This window comes from Emydura macquarii, unplaced genomic scaffold, assembly GCF_026122565.2.
Source record: "Emydura macquarii macquarii isolate MOO-44397 ecotype Brisbane River unplaced genomic scaffold, CSIRO-AGI_Emac_v2 contig_3122, whole genome shotgun sequence".
In the NCBI taxonomy this organism is placed as follows: Eukaryota; Metazoa; Chordata; order Testudines; family Chelidae; genus Emydura; species Emydura macquarii.
Window position 1 is genome coordinate 3,319,721 of NW_027133259.1, and position 24,012 is coordinate 3,343,732.

Sequence of the window (24,012 nt, forward strand, 5' to 3'; positions counted from 1 at the left end):
TGCAGTTGTGCCTTTTAGCTCTGTGTTTGTTAAAGTCTTGCTTTTTTTTTCCCCTGGGTATAGCCGTAGTTCTTGTTGACTAGATTTGATTGATTTAAAGTGCTGCAAGTATGCTTGTAATAGCTATAAACAGGAATACTTGTACATTTCCCTCACAGCTTAACCTAAGTCTCAGCATATATGCAGTTTTCCATGATTAACTAGGTGATTTCTTTGTACAATATTGTTTTCTCTAGAATTTCTATGAACTCAAGGATTTATTTATTTTAACATTAAATAAGGGAAACTAAAATACTGTAGGAAAATCAGTTTAACTACTATGAGCCCTGTTCATAACTTGCTCTTGGAGATGCATGCAAAAGTTGATTTAAAAAGAACTGCTCTTTCAAATAAAAAACTCTAAGCTTTAAACTTCTGATTTTAAACACAAAGAAGCCTCCAGTACAGCACTACTGCTTACATGGATATACTTACCAACCTGCAGATTAATTGAAACTAAAAAACCCCCAAAAAACCCTTAGCTGAGACACACAATATTTACAAATTCCCAGAAAAGTTTTGTATTATTTACAATGGTTTTACACCAAGGTTACCAAGTTGGTTTATCGGCAAGCTTAGTCTATCTATATAGATGCATGAGAGCTATGATGTCCATAGCAGTGTAACAAGGGATGTTACTAATTTTTCATGGAACACAAGGGAATCCCTGACACTTGATACCACGTACAGTAAATTCTAGCAGAATACCTACTTGATGAGCCCAGAGGCAACTTCAAAGTTCTCTGTACAACTGTCTAAAGTGTTTACCAACAGCCAGGTGCTCTAACTGGAAAAATTTCACAGTTTGGCCTCTGGGTTTTGTAACTGCCATCCTAAAGGGGAAAAAAATATTACAACATGCTGGAGTAAATGGTACCTCAGTCAGAGCCTTTTTTGGTTAACAAAAAGTTTAAAAGTCAGTTTATTAATTAGTTTTCTCTAATAAGCTCTTTTAATTTAAAAACTGTTTTCTGTAGCATTTCTAAAAACCAAAATACATTTGTCTTACAAAAGAGGGAAAATGTCCATTAGCATGCCATTTAGAGCAATGATTTGATCGTGTGTGTGTGTTTTGTGGAGTCAGGGGAGAAGAAATGGGTGTTTGTTTTGCTTTTGCTAAGCAGGAGAATTGCAATCTGCCAACAGGTATGTATTTTGCACTATTGCAACCATAGCCAAGTGAAGGAAGGGGGCTTCATAGGCAAGAAAAATAGAGGGCCGCAGAAATTTCTTAGAGACCATTATTATTGCACTGCAGCATGGATTCTCATACTTCAATAATACAAATATGCAGCAAGATGAGAGATGACAAGACCAGTACTCTATAGAAGAGAAAAAAGATGGGTTATGGAGTTAATGCTCCAAATATCAACATGTACAAGCCAAATCTCTCCCCAAAAGCTCTTTTGTGGTGGAAGGAAAGAAGACTGAACAGAAACCACTTAACCAGCAAGTGCTGCTTCTTCTAGCTTTGAAATCAAATAATTCTAGAGGCTTTTACTTCATTTATGAAATCTAAAGATCTTCTAGACCATGTGGTTCCTCAATGGAATGACCCACAAAGAAGAAAAAAGAGGTCCTCTAGCTTTTGTCATTTCAGACCAGATTTTCAAAAGCAGCCTCTAAATTTATGCCTGCAGTCAAAAAAAGTTTTCCAACAAAGGACTTCAATGACTTTGCCCATCCTGCCCCTCACACTTGGGAAGAGCTCCTCCTTGTAAACATCTGGAAAGCCACATCATTGTTCTACAAATCCCCCTTAAAACACTCCTATGTTGTGTTATCTACATAAATAACAGACAACAGTAAAGCTGCTCATGTGCTGAGACCATAGCCTATTATGATGACTCATACGGTCTCATTTTTTCCTTATCCTCCCCCATCTGTCTGTATTCATCTGTCACCACCTCTTCCGGTGTTCTTTTAAGGGGTCTCAGCTTCTCCTGACTGACCTTCCTTAGCTTGCTCTCAGTCAGGTCAGTTCCTAGATCCTCACCTTCAAGTAAGCCTATCAGCTCTTCTCTTTTCTGAGCTTGCTAGTTTGTTGGCAACAGCCTGGTGCAAAGCTGTTACCATCTTGCTATCCCAGGTCTTTCTGCCTCCCTTTCCATCTCTGTACTCTTCCCTTTATAGCAGGCCTTGTTTCCTCTACTGGTTGCAGCTGCAGGTGCCTGCCTCCATGCTTGGCAACTCTGTGGGGTTATCAAACTGCTTGCTTGTAAACAGGAGAAACTCTCCTCCCCATTCTCTCCATGGTCTGTATGGGGTTTGTAGACACCTTTATGCCATCTGTTGTCTCTTTTCTGAGACTTAGATTGTAAGCTTTTTGGGACAGGAACTGTTTTTTTCAAGTCTTTGTTGATTGAAGATACACACCCACAATTAGTCATTTCAGTCTGTAGTTTAGGAAAATCTTGGGTTCCACATAGATACTAAGCCCTTTCACAGCAGCATCCATGAGTAATGTTTTCTCTCATTTCCACTTGTCTATGGGAATGCATTCCATCCTGGCAGACAAAGACCTAGCCTCAGTTATTCATACCAGTGTCACCTCTCAGCTGGATTACAGCAATGCAATATACCTGGACATGCAGCTTTCAGCACTTAGAAAACTTCAAGAGCAGAATGTTGTAGCACATCTCCCCAGAAACACAGGCTACCATGAACACAGAAGACCTGTCCTCCACCCTCTAAACTGGTTTCCTATAGAATTTTGAATCAAGTTCAAGATCTCAGGCCTTATCTACAAAGCCCTCTGTGGTCTGGGCCCAGGATATTGAAAAGATCATGTAAAGCTTCAGGATGAAGACCAGGGTCAACAACTACACTCTTCTGGCACAATAGAACTCTCAACAGGAAGAGTGAGACTTGTCTACATGGGAGGCAGAACTTTCTCCTGGTGTAGTCTGAGACTGTGGAATAAATTCTCCCAGGAACTAAGGACCTTCATAAACCTTGCTACTTTTCACACCAAGTACAAGATGAATTTCTTTGAACTTGCCTTTTCTAATATAAACACATAGCAATTGATATATTATCCACTGCAGATATTTCTCTTTAGGAAAAGGATGAGAGAACAAACAACATATTACAGATGTGAAGTCACATCGCTAACGCACCACTGGAAGGCACTCAGATACTAGGGTGATGAGTGTGGTATAAGATCCTGTATAGAATAGAACAGAACTTTGTTCTATGTAGAATAGAATAGCGTCTCGCGCAATGGGATCCTAGTGACCGACTAAAGCTACTAGGAGATACAATATTTAAATAAAAAGGCTGAAGTCTTGCTATTAGTTTAAATGGGAGATATAAGGTCAGCCTAAATGAAAGCTTGTCTGTCACCTCAGAGCCTATTTGTTGGCATGCTAACTTCAAGTGCTCAATTGGCTTTTGAAATGGATTCATATACTGTTGTGGATTTATAAATTATTATCTTCTGGTCTCATCCCCAGACAGTACAAACTTACCAAAGTACTCAGAATACTGTTTTTTATGTTTAATAAAGGTATTCAAGGAGATAACTAACACTTGTTCAGAGGACATCTTGGCACCTCACCTCTAATTTTTCTCCTGTGAGCCAGTTAAAATTGCATACCAACTATTTCTATACCCCAACTCTTCAAATTACTGTTAGGTTTTGAGGAGTGAGATGGTAGTTCAGTCTCTGTCCATTAAATCTATATCTAGTCATCTCTGCCTTGAAACTGACCACAAGCATGCAAGATAGTGCCAATTATGTGTTTGTGACACCGACACCTGCCCACCACAAAGTGGACTGTGTCCATCAACTTATTTCCCATTGGTCACTGAAACGAAATCAAATGGTTAAACTTTCCATTGTTTTTTACCTGGGTTGGTTTCAAAGATATACAGAAGCAAAATGATTTGATCTTACATCTACTAGAAGTGTAGTTACTTTTAATAAAGAGGATTACCCTCATACATCCCATTGTTTCCAGATACTTCAAATATGGAATGGAAATATTTGATTGTCTTGCAGCCACCTTATCAGCATAGCTACTTCTTAGTCAGCTCTTGGGGAAATTACACTCTTTCTTCATTATAATGTTAGTATTTAGATGTGCTGAATTAACCTATAGCAACATAAGCAAGAAATGGTTGATATTTATTCCACAGATTTTAAGATTACTCTTAAAAAAAGGCCAAAACCCAAATATCATCCAATCCAATAACATTAGAAGTACTGTTTTGTTTGGAAGACCCTCAGGTAAGACTGTCTATATGCCACACAAACAGTTATATTGCCAGGTGATATTACCCATTCAGTGTGGCTGAATCACTAATGAAAAATTCCAGAGTAGACATGGGTCTGTGTAAAATTTACTCCCTGAGAGAGAGAGCAATAATATTCAGATAAATGAAGACGTTCATTTGTTTCTACCATTAAATATTGTTGACAAATACCTTCTTTGGATATTATTGGACCTCCTAGTTTTCATATTTGTTGCTAAAATTCTACTACTAAGCACAACTAGTAATTTGCACCTGAAATATTGACGTCAAACAATAAAATTAATCTTTTGCTAATTGTTTTGCTCCATCTTATCCCAAAATCTATTTCTCTTAAAATTGATTCCTTATTATAATCAGCAAACAAGTTGTACTCCTCTCATTGTTTTCCTTCTCTTTTCCCGCTGTTGCATTTCACAAATGATCCTGATATGCCCGTGGTGAGCCAGTCTGAGATGAGGAAAATGGATTTTAATGTTGTTTCTTTTCTTTTTTACTCCAGTTACACATAATTGAGGCAGCAGCCAAGAATAAGTATGGATGATTTGTGCTGATGGTCCATTAAGTGTAGATGTAAGATATCCAGTAAAACTGCAATGGTGGAGATATTTGGGGGTGCATTTTTGTTCCCTCATCTTTGCTTGGAATTCATTCTAACTGAAAATATTCTGAACATTACAGAGAATATTCCCAGTGAAATTTTCAAGATAATTTAATCAGTACCTTGAGAAAAGACTCCTAAAAGAGCTCTAAATAAATGTTACAATGGAAATATCAATTACAGAATATTTTCAGTGATGAGGTAGGGCAAGTCATCAGGGAATAGAAGTGTCAAGGCAACATCTTATACCCCAGAAAGTATCAAATACAGATCTTTTAAAAACCACCAGATATAAATATTGTACTTTTTTTCTTGGCTTAATCAGAAATAAAAGTTTGTATTACTAAAAATCTAAATTTTGAAGGATTGATGTTGAAACTGAAACTTTCTACCTAGCCAGACTCTCAGGGTCATCCCTGAAATGGTGAAATATTAGATTCAAGTTAGCAACTTTTGATTTCTAGAGTGAGACAACTCCTTCTCTTCAGAATGTAGATACAGAAAATGACGATATTTTTGTAAAGAGGATACTTGCTAAATATTGTATCTAAGAAGGGATTTGTGGCACTTTAAGTTAAAGAAATATGGACTTCATGGTTTATGAAGTTGTTTTCTAGGTTAATCTATCATAATTTAATGTACATAGAAAGAATTAAGTTGCATGATTTTGATTTCTTTGTATAGATAAAATTAGTCAATATAAGTGTCTATTTAGAATGTAATCTTTCATGAAACTCCATTAATTACTGTGGTCTTAGTCTATCTAAATATACCTATAAAATATTTTCATCTACTTCCTTCAGGTATTCATTCCTGGTTTTAGCTCTCTTTACATTGCGAATACAGAAGAATTATACACTGGCTTTTATTTGCATGTGTAAATTGTTTATGTTCTCAATATATTATTCAACACACACAAAATTTCCTACAGCAACGTTAATGCAATTTTCTAGCTCTGATAATGATGTAATGTGTAAAACAGAAATAATTGCACTTCTTTCTGCTGTACCAAATTCTGGCATAACCAAAGCAAAACAAAACAAAAATACAGCTTATAACACCTACACAATAAAGTTTACATTTACATCTTGGAAAGTCTGGAAAGTGTTTTTAAATTGTAAAAGATCTTTTGCAGATCTTCAAAAATAGATTAATTAAATGGAGTTCGGCAAAGTTTTCAGATATAACATGAAAGATATAAAATAATTTTGTGATACACCAAAAGTTACACTACTGCTTTAAAATGTAAGTGCAAATCTAATTTAGCTTGGTAGTAGCTACTTTTTCTTGGATTTTTGCCAAGAACTTGCTTATTCCATCTGCAAAAGCAACACAGTAACCTGTAAAGAAATAAAATAACACATTTGTAAAGACACAAAACCCAACGCACTTTATACTTTCAAGTATATTGTACTTAAACTAAAAATTACTGCTTATCAGTCAATAATAGAATTTTACCATTAATCCACCTGAAAAATAAAGTTTCCAACATTAACCCATTCAAACACTTTTTAAAGTGAATTTTTGAACCTTACATCAAGTAACTGGCTGGAGTAACACAGATGAATTTTGGTAAATAACTGGTGCAAGATGAGCAAGACATCTGACTTAAGTAAGAGTGCAAGAAATGATCATGTGTACAAAGAAATTTCAAATAAGGCTGAGGCCCTGGGGATCTTGCAGACTGCCTATCAGTGCAGAGAGCAAATCGAGTGGTTTAAAACTAACTACGGCAAGGTCAGGGATAGTAAAGGCACCTCTGCAAACTCATTTTCTACTTGCCTCTTTTGCTAGCAATTTGACTGGATTCTGGGGGTTTCAGTGAGCACTGAGCTTACAGTGGTGCAGGGACAGCACCCTCATAAGCCCTGACCGACTCAGAGGAACTGCTGGAGGAGAGTCAGCAGCCACTGGATGAAACTCAGGAAGCAACTCCGGTTTTCATGCTTGTCACTGAGGAGGTTATGTTGCCAGAACAACTATTACAAGTCCTGGGATCATATATGGAGGAGCTGTTTGGGAACAGCACTGGAAGCAGCCCACAGCAGAACTGGCAGCAGAAGCAGAGACAGAAATAACATTGAAGCCAGAGCAATTTTTGTCCCCATATTTGTTGTTATTAATATATGAATGGGAGGGATTTCTGGTGTGTGACCCAATGAAATTATTATGACCCAAGGATTGTATAGTGTTTGCTTTAATGGTGGAACTCATGCTAATGCCCTGCCTCCCCCAGCACCACCATGTGGAATTAAAAATGGAACTTAAAGCAAGTTAAACAAGCAGTTATCATGACATTTTTACTAGATACTCTATTATTACTACAAAAATGGGTTGGGGCAATAAAATTAAGAGCCTTACATTGCCTTCCCTGCTAGTATGCTGCACTATGCAAATTGGTCATGCCTGACTGTCCCAAGCCCCCTAATATTTTGAACTGTAATGGTGTGTATGTAGACCATGGTTCTGTTGTATGCATGCTAACTGTTCCATAGGTGTTGTATGTAATCCATAGGTCTCATATTACAACCCTCTTAGAAGTTTGGACTTATATGTAGGGGCAAATGAATGCAGGGTGCTTTCAGGAAGGCTGTAATACATCTGCCACTTAAAGAAGGTGCTTGATTTTCCCACAGTTTTAACCCTCTCCTCGCTGATTATGTTTGTGTATTTCCCATGGAGTAGAAACCCCAGGCGGTCTCTTTGATTTCAGGGCAGGACATATTTATTAGCAGGGATCCTAGAAATCCGTTTGCCATGGGAAATCATGGAAAAATGTGGAATTTGCATTTTTACAGAGAATCTTTAGCTTTTACATTTTGTGAAAAAATAAAAACATATATTATCAACTAAGTTTTACTGAAAGTGGCAATGTCATTTATTCAATGCGCACAATCTCCCCCTCTTGTTGTTGATTTTTGAATGCACTTTAAATTTACATATCTAAACATATTCCAATAAACCACTTCTGGCATATAGAGGTTACTCAGTAGGGGTTCGTCTTTTAACGCATCTCAAATTTCACTTCAGCCTCCAGACATGAGTAATTAAAGTTATGAAGATGCCAAAAACTTTAAAAATCACCCATAAAGACCTTGGCACTGAGTTTGGCAAGGACAAATTTCACGTTGATGGTAATGTGCTGTTCTGTACTGTATGCAGCAAGGTTGTAGATTACATTTGAAGGCAGACAATTGTAGAACACATGGAAAGCACTATACAAACTGAATGAAAAGAAATGAAAATAAGAAGCTGAAACAGCAGGGCCTTTGACAATAGTAAAGAAACAATCCACTGTTACTGGACCATTCTATTAATTTTATTTTATTATAATGATTGATGTAACTATTAGGCTTTGAAATTGCTTAAAAATTGTAAATATATCAATAAAACATCGTGTTCTATTGATACCTATATATACTGTGGCTAGGGAAATTGAAGTTCTGTATTTCATTTTAATTGTGGAAAAACATGGATTTTTATGGTTTTTTTATCAAAGAATTTTTTGGAAAACCAGGATCCCTGCTTATTAGGTCTGCCTCTGTAGCTCAGAAGACATCTCCATTGAGGGATATGTTGATCAGTCACCAAATGCCTAAAAGTTCTCTACCACTGATGGATTAATGGCTTCTGGTGGCTTGGAACCAAAGATAATGCTGCCAGTGAAGAATCTCCAGAGTTATAATATTTTCCAATGGTTGCCCTATATAAAAGGGTAGTAAAACTATAGGAAATAAAGCATCGTAAGTAGCATCCACCCCACACACTCCCATGGAAGAAAATGATGGAGATTTATAAATAATTTGAATTGAATTTGTCAAATGTATCTTACCATGATGTCTGAAGTCTTCCTCCTGAGGAGAAATCACAAGACTGACTGAGCCAAGACTTATGTGTGTGAAAAAACATAAAACCCAAATGATAAAAAGCAGCATTTTTTTAAACCTTGAATTACCCTCCCTGTGCACAAGATGCAATGTAATTTTTTTTCTGATGCTCTGAAACAATGTATTCTTTCATTTGTCTTGGCAGGCCCTTCCACTTCTGCAGGGTACACGCAGGCATCCAGGAGTCTTGGGGTGTGAACTGTGATGCTGTGGGCAGGGAGAAACAGGTCATAGAATCAAAGAACCATAGGGTTAGAAGGGACTGCAAGGGTCATCTAGTCTAACCCTCTGCCAAGATGCAAGATGTGTTGAATCTAAACCATCCAAGACAGATGGCTATCTAGCCTCGTCTTGAAAACCTCCAGTGAAGGAGCTTCTCCCTAGGCAGACTGTTCTGTGGTCCTACTGTTCTTACAGTTAGGACGTTTTTCCTGAGATTTAATCTACAACTGTTATGCTGTAGTTTGAACCCATTGCCTCATTTCCTGCCCTCTGTGGCAAGAGAGAACAATTTTTCTCCATCTTTTTTATGGCTGCTTTTCAAGTATTTGGACTGCTATCATGTCCCCTTTTGATCTCTTCTTTTCCAAACTAAACATAGTTCTTTCAGCCTTTGCTCATATGACTTGCATTCCACCCCTTTAATCATCTTTGTCGCTTGCCTCTGGATCCTTTCCAGTTTCTTTACATCCTTTCTCTACAGTGGTGACCAAAACTGGACACAGTACTCCAGCTCAGGCCTAAGCCATACCAAACAGTGATACTATCACCTCCCATGACTTGCATGCTATCCCTCTGTTAATGCAACCCAAACTTGCATTTTTTTAAAAACAGCATTGCAATGTTGACACGTTGAAGTTGTGATCCACCACAACTACCAGATCCTTCTCAGCAGTGCTGCTGCCAAGACAATTATCCCGCATTTTGTATTTGTTTTTTTCCCCCTAAGAGTAGCACCTTACACTTGTCTTTGTTGAATTTCATTTTGTTGTCTATAGCCCAGTTCTCCAATTTATCAAGATCCCTTTGAATTTTAGCTCTGTCCTTCAAAGTGTTTGCTGTCACCCCAAAATTTATGTCATCTGCACATTAGATCAGTATGCTCTCTATTCCTGCAGCCAGGTCATTAATAAAGATGTTAAATAACACTGGACCCAGAACAGATCCCAGCGGAACCCCACTTGAGACTTCCTTCCAATCTGACATCATTCTATTAATAGTTTCTCTTTGTTTGCAGTTGTTTAACTAATGATGTATCCACTTAATGGTAGTTCTATCATGCTTGCATTTCTCTAGCTTACTTATGAGAATGTCATGTGGGATTGTGTTAGAAGTCTTGCTGAAGTCCAGGTATATTATGTCCATTGCATTCCCCCTATCTATCAAAGCAGTTACTCTGTCAAAGAAGGAAATCAATCTGGTTTGGCATGATTTGTTCTCAGTAAATCCAGACTGGCTGCTAGGGATCATCCTCCATGTATCTGCAAATTGAATGTTTTATACATTGCTCTAGTAGTTTCCGAGGTATTGAGGTCAGGCTGACTGGTCTATAGTTCCCCAACGACTCCTTTCTCTCCCCTTTTAAAGAGGGGCACTATGTTCACCCTTCTCCAGTCTTCTGGAAACTCTTCTGTCATCCATGAGTTTGCAAATATTTCCAGTGGCTCTTAGATTTCTTCAGCTAACTCCGACAGCACTCTGGGGTGAATAGTACCAGTCCCTGCTGACTTGAATTAATTCAAATTAGTCAGAAGATCTCTGACATGTTCTTTACTTATCCTGATCTGCAGTCTTTCCCCTTTATTGTCTATGATAACTTTGATAGTCATCCGGTCACGTTATTTTTTCTGTGAAGCAAAGTAAGCTCACTTTCTCTATTGAGCAGCGGACCCACACCATCCCTGATCTTTCTTTTTTGTCTGACGTATTTGTAGAATACCTTCCTGTTGTCCCTAACATTTTTCCCAGCTGTAACTCATTACTTGCTTTGGCTTTCCTGATTTTGTCCATACATGCTTATGCTATTCCCATGCTTATGCTATTCCTTGGTGACATGGCCCTCCTTCCATTTTCTGTATGTATCCCTACAAAGCTCCTTGTGCAGCCATGTTGGTCTTCTGTAGCTCTTTCTTTCTTTCCACTGCATCAGAATAGCTTGATGCTGAGCCTCTAGATTACATCTTTTAGGAACTGCCAGCCCCTTTGATTCCTTTTCTTCCTAATTGGTCTCTTCATGGGACCTTACCTACTAGTTCTCTGAGTTGGTTGAAATCTGCCCTTTTGAAGTTCAGTGCCTTTTTTTGCTGTTCTCATGTCCTCCTTTACTTAGGATTTTGTATATTATCATGATCTGATCATGATCACCTCCTCCCAAGTTCCTGACCACCTTCATGTTCACAGCTAATTCATCCCAGTTGGTCAAAACCAGATCCAAAATTGTTGACCCTCTAGTTGTTTCAACTTTCCAAATAAGAAAATTGTCCCCTACACATGGTAAGAACTTGCAGGACATATTATGGTTTATTGTATTAGTCATCCAACAGATATCAGGGAAGTTAAAATCCCCCATTAATATTAACTCACGTGTTAGCTAATCTTTTTACCTGCTTGTAGAATGCCTCATCCACTTCCTCTTTGTGATTTGGTGATCTATAATAGACTTCAATCCTAACATCACTATTATTCTTTTTTAGATAGTCTCATGTTTGAGATGAAGTAATGGATTAAATCTTGCAGAAGGCCAAGCTACAGCTGGAATACCAGAGAGCGAAAGATGCAAGATAGGTGGAAAGACAGAGAGGCTGAACAGTGTGAAGAGAGATTGGCAGTGCAGTTTTTGGAGCAGGAATGCAGGTTCAGGTAGGTAGATACAGTGTAGCAGAAAGAACTGATTGAGAAAATGCTTGCATTCATGGCACTGAGACTGCAGGCTCCAGCTGCTTCAACCAGCATCTCAAGGATGCTCTGCCTGACTCCTGAAATAGGACTGAAAGCATGAATTGCACAAGTTCTTCCATTGGTGCTGGCTCCACGTTTCTGAGAGCAAGTGGACCAGAAATAGCTCTGCTGGATATATTCACAGGCTCAGACAATTGCTGTTCAAGTGCCATGGGATGCAATGAGCTTTCCCACAATATGATCTGAACAAAGGCCTGGAGTTGCTACAGATGGCAAGAGCTCTAGAAAGCTGGGGAAATGCTGGGATGTGCCCCAGAAGCCCGTCTGACTTACTACAGCATGAATGTGCGAGCACAGTTCTGAAAACTATGTCCAGCAATTGTAAACCCAGATTTACCATGCAATGCAGGTGCCCAAGCATGGGCTTGGGAACACCATGCCCCCTTGCAGCAGATCCCACAATCTGAATTTACAATGCAATCTAGACATATTCTCAGTCTCTGGTACTGGCAGAACCTAAGACTTGGTCCTCCAGCTCTTAGAAAGGGGAGGGGAAGATGCAGTAGCCAATCAGGAACTACCAGGTGAGATAAGGATTGCTTGCTTCTTGTTCTAAAGGAGTGCTGGGTGAAGTGAAGCTAGGGTAGGAGAATTACTCCCTATTCCTAACTACAAATGTCAGCCCTGGGTCAGAGCCCGACAATCCCATTGCCCCTTCAATTAAAGTGTGTGATATGAAGTGTTTATTTTTGTTGTGGAATTCATAGGGCTGTATCTATGCGTCGCTCATCGTTGGGCATCCACTACATACAACTACATTCCGATGACTCTTCAGATGATGACTCTTCCAGAGGGGCAGGTGTGAGGGTAGGTTGGTTTCCAAGGCCCAGGGGCTCCTTGACCCCTTTTCTGCAACTGCCTACAAGCTTCCTGCCAAGGGCGGCGCTGGGCTCAGGACACCTGTCCACTGGGACCCAGAGAGAGCCCAGCGCAGGCCGGAACACGGAGAAGGCTGGCTGCTTGGACAAGCCACAGCCCGTGCGGTATCCACAGCCCGTGGCCCGCTGTACCTTGCAACCAGGCCCTGCAGGAGTTTGCTGCCCCCCGTTTCGCTTTATTCACACACAGTCATGACAGCTGTTTGTCCTGAGGACCCCCTACCATTGTCCGGCCCCTCCCCCCACCGGCAGCCCTACACCCCGGGCCCTGGGGGTGGGGGGGTTACCTTCATCGAAGTCCGCTCTCCAGCTGGGCCCGCCGCGAGGGCGGGAGCGCTGGGCTGGGGGTGTAGACACGCTGCCTCACAGGGCATGTCCCGCGCTACCCCGGCTGCCGGGGGCCCAGGTGCCACGAGTGGGGCGGGCCTCACCCCAGCGTCCGCGTCCCACCGGCCTCGTGGGCGGCCCAAGCCTCCTGAGAGGCGTCGACGGACCGCTGCCCTAGCAACACCCGCTGCCCGCCTGGCGCGAGACCGGCCACTGGCAGCCTCCCCGCCAACACCACCACCACCACGTGACCGGCAGGAGGCGAGGGGCGGGGCAGCACGGAATCCACATCCGGGTGAGAAGCTGCGCGCGCGCTCTCTCTCTCTCTCTCCGTGTGCGTACCTATAAGGGTGAGACCGGCTCGCGCCGCGTGCGCGCGTGAGGAAGGGAGGCGTTTCCCGGGGAGGTGGCTGATGCTGTTGCTACTGGCGTCACCTGAGGCGGCTGTGCCGAGCAGTGAGTGACGTACGTACGCACGCACGCACGCAGACACGTACGCGCGGGGGTGCAACTGGAGCGCAGCACGCTCGGCGGCAGGTAGTAGAACGTTCTCCGCTCCAACGGTCTCAACGGCTCTGAGGTGGGTAAGGCCCGTCTCTGCGGGGGTGGTACCGGCAGGGCCAGAGCCTGGCTGCTGCTGCAGGTGATCGCTGGCTAGGGGCTGGCCTCCCGTTCCTGCCCTTCCTGTGACAGGGCGCCGCACCCCCCACATCCTAGTGCTGCCAGCCTCTCTGCTCCATGGCTCGCATGGCCCACCTGCCCTGGTGCCCAGTCCCGTGTGGGCTCCCGCAGACCATGCGGTGGAAGGGTGGTTCCCAAACGAGGTTCTCAGTATTTCACTGCCACTGCCCCATCCTTCATCCTCTGTGCTTTAACAGTCCTATTCCTCCAGGTGGTCGAGTGGTTACGGTGTTAGCCTGGGCGTTGGAAGACCTGTGTTGAATTTCCTGCTCGGCCACTGACTTCCCGTGTGACCCGGGATGAGTCCCTTTGTCTTTCTGTGCCTGAATTCCCGCTCTGCAAAGGGAGGATAATTGTACCCGCTTCACAGAGGTGTTGTGAGGATACGCACATGAAAGGCTGTGAGGTGCTCGGATGCTGTGGTAATGGGCCATATAAATACAATACAGAGTGAATCCCTTCTTCCTCCCCGCTCAGATTACTGAGCGCTGGCAGCAGGTCTGCTTCCTTGAAGTATTCTTGCAATGCAGAAAGTGATGGTGGCCTTGGGCAAGTTGCAACATCTGTTTCCCTATTGGTGGAACGAGTGGGGGTAAAATGTGTGAAAAATCTCCTTTGGCAAGTAGGGCACTTCCCTGCCACATGGGTGGTGGGATGGGAGGTGCTAAAGCCATCAATTTCTGAAGAATTCCTCTTTTAGTGTGTATTAATGAAGTAGGTTTCTATAGCTTAAGGTGGAGAACCATAACTCTCCAACCTGTGTGCTGACCCATATTTCTAATACCCCAGTCCATAGCAGCAAAGTGAAACTAACAAGATTCTGGTCAGTTTTGCTGGTATTGTTCACAGCAGCAGTGAAACTGCCAAGAATCATGTAAATTTCACTTGGTTGCTACTTAAGGCTGTTACCAGTGGCAAAGCTTTCTCTAAAGCTTTCAAGGAAATGGCAAAGGGTTCTTAGGAGAGTGGCAGAATAGTCAGGAGGTTCTGGTTGAGGAAGATGAAGAAGTTACTTCTGTAAAGATTCAAACCACCCATATTTTTACTTCTGAGTCTTGGCTTCCTAGCAAAGTGAAACTCAACAGACTCATTATGGTTTTTGGCAGAATTTGCCAGGCCTTTACTTACTTTCACATATCAATGTCTGACCTTAACTCCTGCCCTTGGAACTTCCTTCTTTCTTCTTTTTTGACTTGGTCTTCAATCATGGCTCTTCTCTCTGGACTACTTTGCTTGCCTTGTGTGTGTTCTTTCCAATATCTCTGTCTTCCAGTCAAGTCCAGGTTAGTAATATATTGTTAGGCATTTTGCCTTAATGCTTCATTGCTCAGCAACAATATTTCAGTTTTTAACACTTCAGTTCTTGTCTTTGTGTTTCAGCACTTATTTTTGAGCACTTTAGTGTCTGTCTCCATGGTTATTTCAGAGATATTTTTATGCCAATTTTTCCCCCCAGGAGTTTTGAACTCATGTACATGTATTTTTGATGTTTCCATGGTGTCTTCATCACATCAGTGCCTATGGGAAAGGACTTAAGCACCAATTGGCACTAGTGGCTTTGGTATTTGGTTGTATTAATTTTGCTTTCAGAATGTCAGCAGTTTCCTTTCCTCAACCACTAAGGCAGAAAGAAGACTGTTTAGCAGCTTCATAGGATATCTGCATGGTAGAACAAGATCAGTAAAGAATGTCTGCTGTGTTCTTGCCTTTGCAGTCTCACCAGGAAGTGCAGAGGTGTCCAGTTTGTAAGCGTCTGTCACATTGGATACTGAGGAAACATGGGAAATGTGTCCTTTTCAAGGCATCCTAGGGAAACTCCCAAAAGACTGACACAAAGTCATCCTAGACTGCTTCAAAAGAGAAGCTGCTGAGTACAGGAACTTTGTGTATCATCTGCATCAACACAAACCTAGCTTCCCTCCTGGGAGTAGGTTCACAACAAAATGCCCTGTGCTGTCACTCTTAATTGCCAAAGTTATGAGCCTTCAAGCCTCAGTGTTGAAATCTTTGATGCTAAATTCTGACTAACCTGATGAGGTGGATCTTTGACACACGAGATTGAGAGAGGGGATATTGATAGAGAACCCACTACTTTCTTCTGACAAACAGCAGTCCTATTCCTGTAATTCAGTCATCTTTATAATGAAGCTTCTGTGGTTTCTGCCAATGTATGTTCCCAGCTTGGAGTTAAAACAGTGATTCACAGTATCACTATATGCAGTGAAGCTGACATGTCTCCAACAGCTTTGAGGCATTCCTCTTGCTATTCACCTGGCTGGAACTCTCAGAGCAGTTTGAGTAGATTTTGCACAGAAGTTGATGCTTGCTCCCTTGGAGTTTTCTCTGTGGCATGTAAAGCGCTGGCTTTGACGTGAGCCCCTCTGTGCCTCTTACGTCAGGGTTCTGGCACAACAACCGTTAGAACTCCATGAAACCTTTTTGATATTCCAGGTCCTTTCATTGAGTAGACAATTTTAGTTGCTTTTGTAGTGTACGTTGAGGTTCAAGAGGAAGAGAATAACTACATGAATTCATAAGTGCCAGAAGATTCTCTGATGCTGCATGCAATTCCAAGGCGGAAGAGCAACTGGATAACAACCAACAGGGCAGGATCCAGCATACTCCCAACTTTTATAGCAGTTGCCAAGACAACCAAGTTTGGTGTCTCGGAGGAGTTGGCCTGATTCCTACAGGCTATGTGAAAGTCATCTACCAGAAGGACTTAAAACGGCAAATGGAAAAAGTTTTTGATGTGGTGCAGACTGGCCCCCATCAGCCTCCATACTTATATTGCTCAAAAACTTCTTGCCACATTCTTCAACCGAGTCTATGCAAATTTATTTGACAGCTATTTCAGCCTACTGTGCAGTTAGATAAGTGTTTCTGTAGACTTTTGTTGGCTTTACCCTTTTTCAAATGCCTATATTAAAAAGCTTCCTCCATCCTGGATTTATTAATGTGGTGCTGATGAAATTTCTTTTGAACTCAAATTTTTTACATGAAGGCTCTTATGCCTGGTGTGTGATTTCCATTTTATAGAGTGAATGAGCTTAATCCACTTTGTCATACATTTGTTTCTTTTAGACAAGCTAAATTTAAAGATGTTTTGTACTTTCATCTTTCAGGCCACATCTAGACTTGTGAAGGAAGTCTCTTTTGCCACCACTGTGTTTGCAAAATAAATGCATAAAATCTTACTGGCATTGCTGTTGTTGTTGCTGCCTCTTGGATCTTTATTTTCATTTTGTTATTCTCTTGGACATCCTTTGAGCCACTGCACCTGATCCCCACAATTGAGAATCTTGGAGGAATGCTATTATTTTTACAGAAGGGAATTAGCAGACCTATAATTATTCTTCTCTTAAGGTATCATTCTAATAGAATTCCTATTCACCTGTCCACTTATCTCAGAGTTTGGGAGTAATATTTACAGAGAATGGTGCTTCTGTGGTTTTATTGAAACAACAGTTTTGAGGTTTTTTGTTGGTTTATAATCTTTCGTTTTAATTTAGTGAATTATTTCTTTGGGGAGACTGTCCCCAGCTCAGTAAGAAACTGACTGGAAGAGCAATGGTTAAACTCAGATAGTGGCATGGGCAGTAGAGCCATTAGAAGTTGGGGGCTGGCTTAGATTCCATCCTGCTATTGCTCCCCTTATGGATCAAAAGTTAAGATCTTGAGGAGTTCTGTTTATCTCACTCTAGGGAATTAAGATTTAGGAGTGTGAATCTTATTGAAATGGTATCTTCAGAGAAGCAGACGTAAATATCTGTAAGTTGCCCTTCCAACAGCCAGAGCGGGCATTTTAAATTATGACTTTATAATTTATTTCATCTACTTGCCAGAAGATTATTGAACAGATGAAGTTCCTAGGCGATGTTTAAGAAAAGCACTGTGGTAGAATTTATTCCACTCTCCTCTTTCTCAGCAGCTGCGTGTGGAAGCTGCCTACTAGGACTTTGCTTGTAGGTGTTTCTTATTGGCCTCAGGCTCGTAGATGTCATTTAGTAAATTTTTCAAGACATGGAAACAGAGTTGTTAATGGGACTGATGAGCCTTAATATTAATAAATCTCTTTGGGATTCTCAGAGAAAGTAGTATAAAGAAGTGAGATGTATTATTTAAATTACCACGGTTATCTGTTTCTTTGGGTTGGGTTTTCAAATCATCATAATGACATTGTATATGCTAAGTGATAAAGTTGCAACTTAATTCTGAAAATCAGACTGCCATTCTCTCAGAAAAAAGTCAGGCTAGTCTTAAGAGACTATTTTTGTTCTAGTTTATGAAACTGATTAAAATGTATGAGGAAAATCAGCACAGGAAGAATGGAAAACTTTCCCCCAGATGATTTAGTTGTCTGTAGGTCATTGAGAAAAAAGCCTGGAAAAAGTGGCTAATAGCTATTAATTTCTTGACAATACAAATACAGCATTTTCAGATCATATGTGGTTTTAAAGTATGAAAATCTTTTTTGTTTTAAGCTGAGGTATCTTCAATCAGACCCACATTATTATGGCAATTAGGAATCTAAAATCCAAAACTTTGACAGTCATGCAATACTAACTTTCCACTGACATTACACAGCCTTTGATTTCTCAATCCAGAAGAATTTAAAATCTGACTTTGAGGTCCTAAATAAAATCCAGAGGTTTTAAAACTATCATTATTAGAATGCTGATGATGTATTGAACACTGCTGAACAAAGGGACTGGGTTTGAAACCTTTTAGCCCAATGATTCCCAACCTTTTTGGCTCAAGGGCCACAGATATAATTTTTAAAACCCTGAAGGGCCACCAGTCTCCACCAGCAAGGTACCTCCTCGCCCACTGCAGCTAGACGGAATGAGGCTGCCTCCTCGCTTGATCTCCCATTTCCCTGGCTGCAGCAGGGAAATCGCACGCGTCCTGTAGCCCTGTGTGCTCCAACTGCGTCCCTAGGCAGTGGCTGCCTTCTGTAGCCAGAGGGATGGAAAATCAGTGCTCCCCTCCCTCTGGCTCCAGGAGGGACCCCAGGACCTAGGGACCAGGCAGAGTGCTTTGCTCTCTACTGGAGCCGGGGGAGGGGAGCCCTGATCTCCCATCCCTCTGGCTCCATCAGGGACCCCAGCACCTAGGAACCTAGGTGGAGCGCTTTGCCATGCTCCCTGCTACAGCCTGGGGGAGGGGAGCACTGATCTCCCATCCCCTTGGGTGCAGCAAGGACCTTGCATTGGTCTCTTAGCCCCGCAGAGATGCGATCTGCATGGGTCCTTAGGGAACGGCTCTCTTCTGCAGCCAGTAGGAAGGGAGCTGAGGGCCACTTTGAAAGTCCCCGCAGGCCACTTTTGGCCCCCGGGCCACAGGTTGGGAACCACTGTTTTAGCCTACATGTGAAAAGCTACCTTTCCAATAATATGTAGCATGATGACTCTTAAATTTCTAATAATTTAGTGTGATTTTTTTTTTTTAGGGCTAATCCATTCAACATTCAGGTGTAATCAAATGTAAGATAACTCATGTTTCAACCCACATCTTATACAGAACTTGTCTTCAGGAACACCACCTTTCCAATTTGCAATTCATAATGTCCCTGTGGCAAATACAGTAGTTTGCTTACGCATGAAAGTAACATTAGGAAGAGATTTTTAGGCATCTTTAGTGCAATATTGTGTTGTCCTTTTGAAAGAGTTAATAACTGTCTACTTTTTTCTTTCTGCCTCCAAATCTGTTTTCTATTTCCTCTTTTTCATTCCTTCTGCCACCAGGACTTCTCTTCTCCCTCTGCATATACTTCTTTGCTACTCCATTCCTTTCTGTGTGCTTGCCTGGTTGCCTCATTTCTCTTCCCCATGATCCATGGGTATTCTTTTACCACTAGCTGGCATTTCCAGTCCCACAGCTGGCAATGGCTTCTATGGTTGCTTGTGTTTCCCCTCCTCTTCCTTCTATACAGTAGTGGCCCCAGTAGAAATGGAGATGAGCCAGCATCATGTGATCAGCCAGCAGTTTGAAGACCCCTAGTGGTCCATAGACCATAGTTTGGAGAAAGTCAACAATATTAATAGTTTTATTCTCTTAATTGGAAGAAAAATGTGTGTGTGTGTGTGTGTGTGTGTTTTGAGGTGGGAAAGGATGCCCTAAAAGCAAACTCTTATTTAGGAAAAGCATCTGCATCTGTTTAGAAAAAAACTAATTTTGAGGGCTGTGACCCTATGCTTCCATTGGGTGGTGGAGGATTTATGTAGGGACTTGTCTTAATGTGTTGGGTGTGTTTATTTTGGAACACTGGCCCACTACCACATTGCAATAGGGAACATCTGTTTGAACATATTTACCCAAAGCCTAAAATAGTGTATTTTACACTTATGCTTCAAATCTCTCAAGACCCACTTTTGTTGTGATGTCTCCAGGAAGTTACCTAACTAATTTTGGCTAGGTTGAGAGGCTCTAAAGGTTATTTATTTTCCTTAATTTTAAAAAAGTATGTGTGATTATATGTTTTATTTCTCTCTTTGACCCTTTTGTATATTGCTCTTTTTCTTAGATTATGAACTTTTTAGGTTAGATTGTGTGGACAAGCACTTACTTCAAGGTGGATACTTCCAGAATAGTAATGATTATTAGGTCACCAGAACTGAAGACAGTGCTGTTGAGTTTATGCCTTCGACAATTATTCCACATTGAGCTTCTGAAAACACTTAACGCACATGGTGAACTGTGACCGAATGGTCCCATTGCCTTTCTGGAAAGTAGAAACTTGTCAGTGGTGTGAATATACTGGGGGCAAAAGAGTAATGTTGCTGTAGAGAGAGAAGACTCTCTGCTTCATTGCTAGAGAAAGTTAAGAACTATTGGTTCAACAGAGAGAAGTATTTATGGACAAAATAATGACATTAGATCTTTGAGTCTGCTTATCAAAGTTGTTATGGTGCCTGTGTTTTAAGGCAAAAATACTGAGAAATAGTACATAAAGATTAGAAATATAGCCAGGGCAATGAAATAAATAAAAATAAACAGTGACAAAGAATGGAGACCTGTTGGTTTCTTATCATCTGTTTTTATGTGGTATCTCTGGCTAACATTTTCTAGCTAACAGTGGTGGTGTTTTGTAAATTTTTCATCATAAACATTTATAATGAATATTTTTAAGGAGAGGAATTAAGTTATGTGGATATGAACCTTTCACTTCGAAGTCATTGACCTGAGTTCAGGTCGGTTTGTAGTGACGAAACTCTCATGTAAAATGAGTTGATGAAGAGATGACCGTATCACAAATATCACTACTATAATTGTCATTCGTGTTGATAGTCAAAAGAGACAGGCCAAGGGTTCAATGGCACAGTGAGTGAACATGGTCCTTCCAGGTCAATATTGAAATAGTGTGAGCAATCTAGTACTGCCACTTCCCACCTAGCGCCTGTTCTGTGGACACAAGAAGAGCTTCAGTCTTCAGGGCTGTCAGTCAAGCACCTTTCACCATCGACATGGTTCCTTTTTAGGCAAAAAAAGTTCTTAATATTAATTGTTAAATTATTTATTAAGTATTACATTAGATGGTTGATTTTCTGGTCTACCTCTATATTTGAGCATGGTACTTGATAATACAGAAATATCTGCCTTCACAATCTAAGCCCCCCTTGTTCTGCAGATAGATTGCGTAATGTTTACAGTCTGCCCATATGAATCCCTTTGCAAGATTGGATTTGTATTAGAACAAGAACAACTAAAGAAGATTATAACACAGGAAGGGGAAGGGAGAGGATATAATTTAAGGATTTTTTTTCAGTAAATTAGTATTCTTGTAATTATGGAATCAGAAATGTGGGTCTGGAAGGGACTTCAAGAAGTCATCAAGTCCAACCCCCTGCACTGTGGCAGGACCAAATAAACATCCCTGACAGGTGTTTGTCCAACTTATTTTTAAAAGCTTCCAATAATGGGGAATCCATGACCTCTCATGGAAACCTCATCCAGAGCTTAACTACTCTTATAGTTAGAAAGTTTTTCCTAATATTTTACCTAAATCTTCCTTGCTGCAGATTAAGCGCGTTACTACTTGTCCTATCTTCAGTGGATGTGGAGAACAAATGATCACTGTCCTTTTATAACAGCTCTTAACATATTGGAAGACTGTTATCAGTTCCCCCCCATAGTCTTTATTCAAGACTAAACAGGACCCCGTTTTTAACCTTTCCTTAAAGGTCAAATTTTCTAAACCTTTGATCATTTTTGTTGCTCTCCTATGGACTCCATCCAATTTGTTCACATCCTTCCTAAATTGTGGTGCCCAGAATTAGACACGATACTCCAGCTGGGGCCTCACCAGTACTAAGTAGAGCAGGAGTGCTATCTCCTGTGTCTTACGTACAGCACTCCTCTTAATACACTCCATAATAATATTAAACTTTCTTTTTGCAGCTGCATCACATTGATGACTCGTATTCAATTTGTGGTCCACTATAATCCCTAGATCCTTTTTAGCTGTACTACCACCTAGCCAGTTATTCCTCATTTCATAGTTTTGCATTTGAATTTTTCCTTCCTAAGTGAAGTGTACTTTGCACTTGTCTTTACTGAATTTCATCTTGTTGAATTCACACTAATTCTCCAATTTGTCAGTATCATTTTGAATTTTAAACCTGTCTTCCAAAGTGCTTGTAACCCATCCCACTTTGGTGTAATCTGCAGATTTTATAAGCATACTCTCTACTCCATTATTCAAGTCGTTAATGAAAATATTGAATAGTACTGGGCCCAGAATTAACTCTACGGGGCCCCATTATATACATCCTCCCAATATGACAGAAAACCCAATATGACAGATAACTACTCTTTGAGTGGTTTTTCAACCAAGTGTGCACCCACTTTATAATAATTTCATCTAGACCACACTTCTCTAGCTTGTTTATGAAAGTGACATGTCATGTGGAACTGTGTCAAAAACCTTACTAAAATCAAGGTATATCATATCTACTTTCCCTCCATCCACTAGGTCATTAATCCTATCAAAGAAGGAAATTAAGTTGGTTTGGCATGATTTGTCCTTGACAAACCATACTGACCATTCATTATAACTCGATTTTCCTCTAGGTGCTAACAAATTGATTATTTAATAATTTGATCCAGTATCTTTCCAGGTACTGAAGTTAGGCTGATTGGTCTATAATTACTAAGTCTTTCTTGTTCCAGTTTTTAAAGATTGGTACTATGTTTGCCCTTTTCCAGTCTTCTGGGACCTCTCCTGTCCTCCAGGAGTTCTCAAAGATAATTGCTAATGGTTCTGAGATTGCTTTCATCAAGCTCTGCTGACTTGAATACATTGAACTTACCTAAATATTCTTTAACTTGTTCTTTTCCTGTTTTGGCTTGCATTCCTTCCCCCTGGTTGTCCATGTTAATTGTGTTGCGTATCTGTCATCATTCAACTTTTAAGTGAAGACTGAAGCAACATAAGCATTAATCCCCTCAGCTTTCTTGTTGTCATCAGTTCTTAGCTCTTCTTCCCCCGCTAAGTAGCGGAACTGCACTTCCCTTCATCTTTAAATACTTTAGGAGCAAGAAAAAAACAACTTCTTATTCCTTTTATGTCCCTTGCCAGGTGTAACTCATTTGTGCCTTAGCCCTTCTGATTTTGTCCTTACATACTTTTGCCGTTCTTTTGTACTCATCAATTTGGCCATGTTTCCAGTTTTTGATTGGTTTTTGATTTTCAGGTCATTAAAAAGCTCCTGATACATTGGTCCCTTACTATTTTTCCTATCTTGCCTTTGCATTGGAATCGTTTGTAGGTGTGCTTTTAATATCATCTCCTTGACTGGAACTGCCAGCTGTCCTGAACTCTTTTCCACTTTAGATGTGCAATTGGATGCTTAACATAAAGCGTAAGGCTGAAAGATACAGCTTGGTGGCCCTTTTTATATTTGAAAAATGAAAATGTTTTGTATGATTAATGAAGGTTAAATGAATGGCATTCCTTTTTAATGATTTCTATGCCTTTTTAACTTTTCATTGCGTAATTGCCTTATAGAAACTATATAAACCGCCATTCTTGCTCTCCTCCTAATCTCTGTCTGTCCGTCCCAGACTGTGAGAACCTTGGGACTGGACAGTCTCTCCTTAAATGTCTGGAAACTGCCTAGCCTATCGTAGATGCTACCATGAACAAATAGTCAATCTGATAAGAGGATAGTCTGTCAAAGGCTAAAGAAGACAAAATTCAACATTTTGTTCCCACAGATATATTATCCAGAATTCTATCTTATCTAGGCAAGGGAAAAGCACCTGCCAAGAAGCTAACCTACATTTTTGTCTGGTTTCGTGATTACTCAGTATAATGTAAGGGTCTAATCCAACTTGCATTTACTTCAGTTTAAAGTGATTGGGATTTGAGACAGGAGTTTAGTAC

The 24,012-nt window shown here is 40.7% G+C and overlaps 1 protein-coding gene and 1 long non-coding RNA gene across 8 annotated transcripts in view; one reads left to right on the forward strand and one right to left on the reverse strand.

Annotated features, from left to right (window-relative positions):
- Positions 1-5,743: 5,743 nt before the first annotated feature.
- LOC137141889 (uncharacterized) lies at positions 5,744-13,245 on the reverse strand. The gene is made up of 3 exons (XR_010916763.1): positions 12,905-13,245; positions 8,727-8,988; positions 5,744-6,234 (listed from the first exon to the last, which is right to left on the reverse strand). It is a non-coding gene; the product is annotated as an uncharacterized lncRNA (long non-coding RNA).
- Positions 13,246-13,332: 87 nt separating this feature from the next.
- Positions 13,333-24,012, forward strand: part of CCDC91 (coiled-coil domain containing 91) — a 221,069-nt gene continuing 210,389 nt past the window's right edge. For 5 of the 7 annotated variants that reach the window (XM_067530986.1, XM_067530991.1, XM_067530993.1 and 2 more), the window contains exons 1-2: positions 13,333-13,524; positions 13,837-14,047. In XM_067530986.1, coding sequence (XP_067387087.1) covers positions 14,017-14,047 — 31 coding nt within the window. In that variant the 5' untranslated portion in view covers positions 13,333-13,524; positions 13,837-14,016. The remainder of the gene's footprint in view (positions 13,525-13,836; positions 14,048-24,012) is intronic. The other 2 variants (XM_067530987.1, XM_067530988.1) reach the window with 2 other exon arrangements.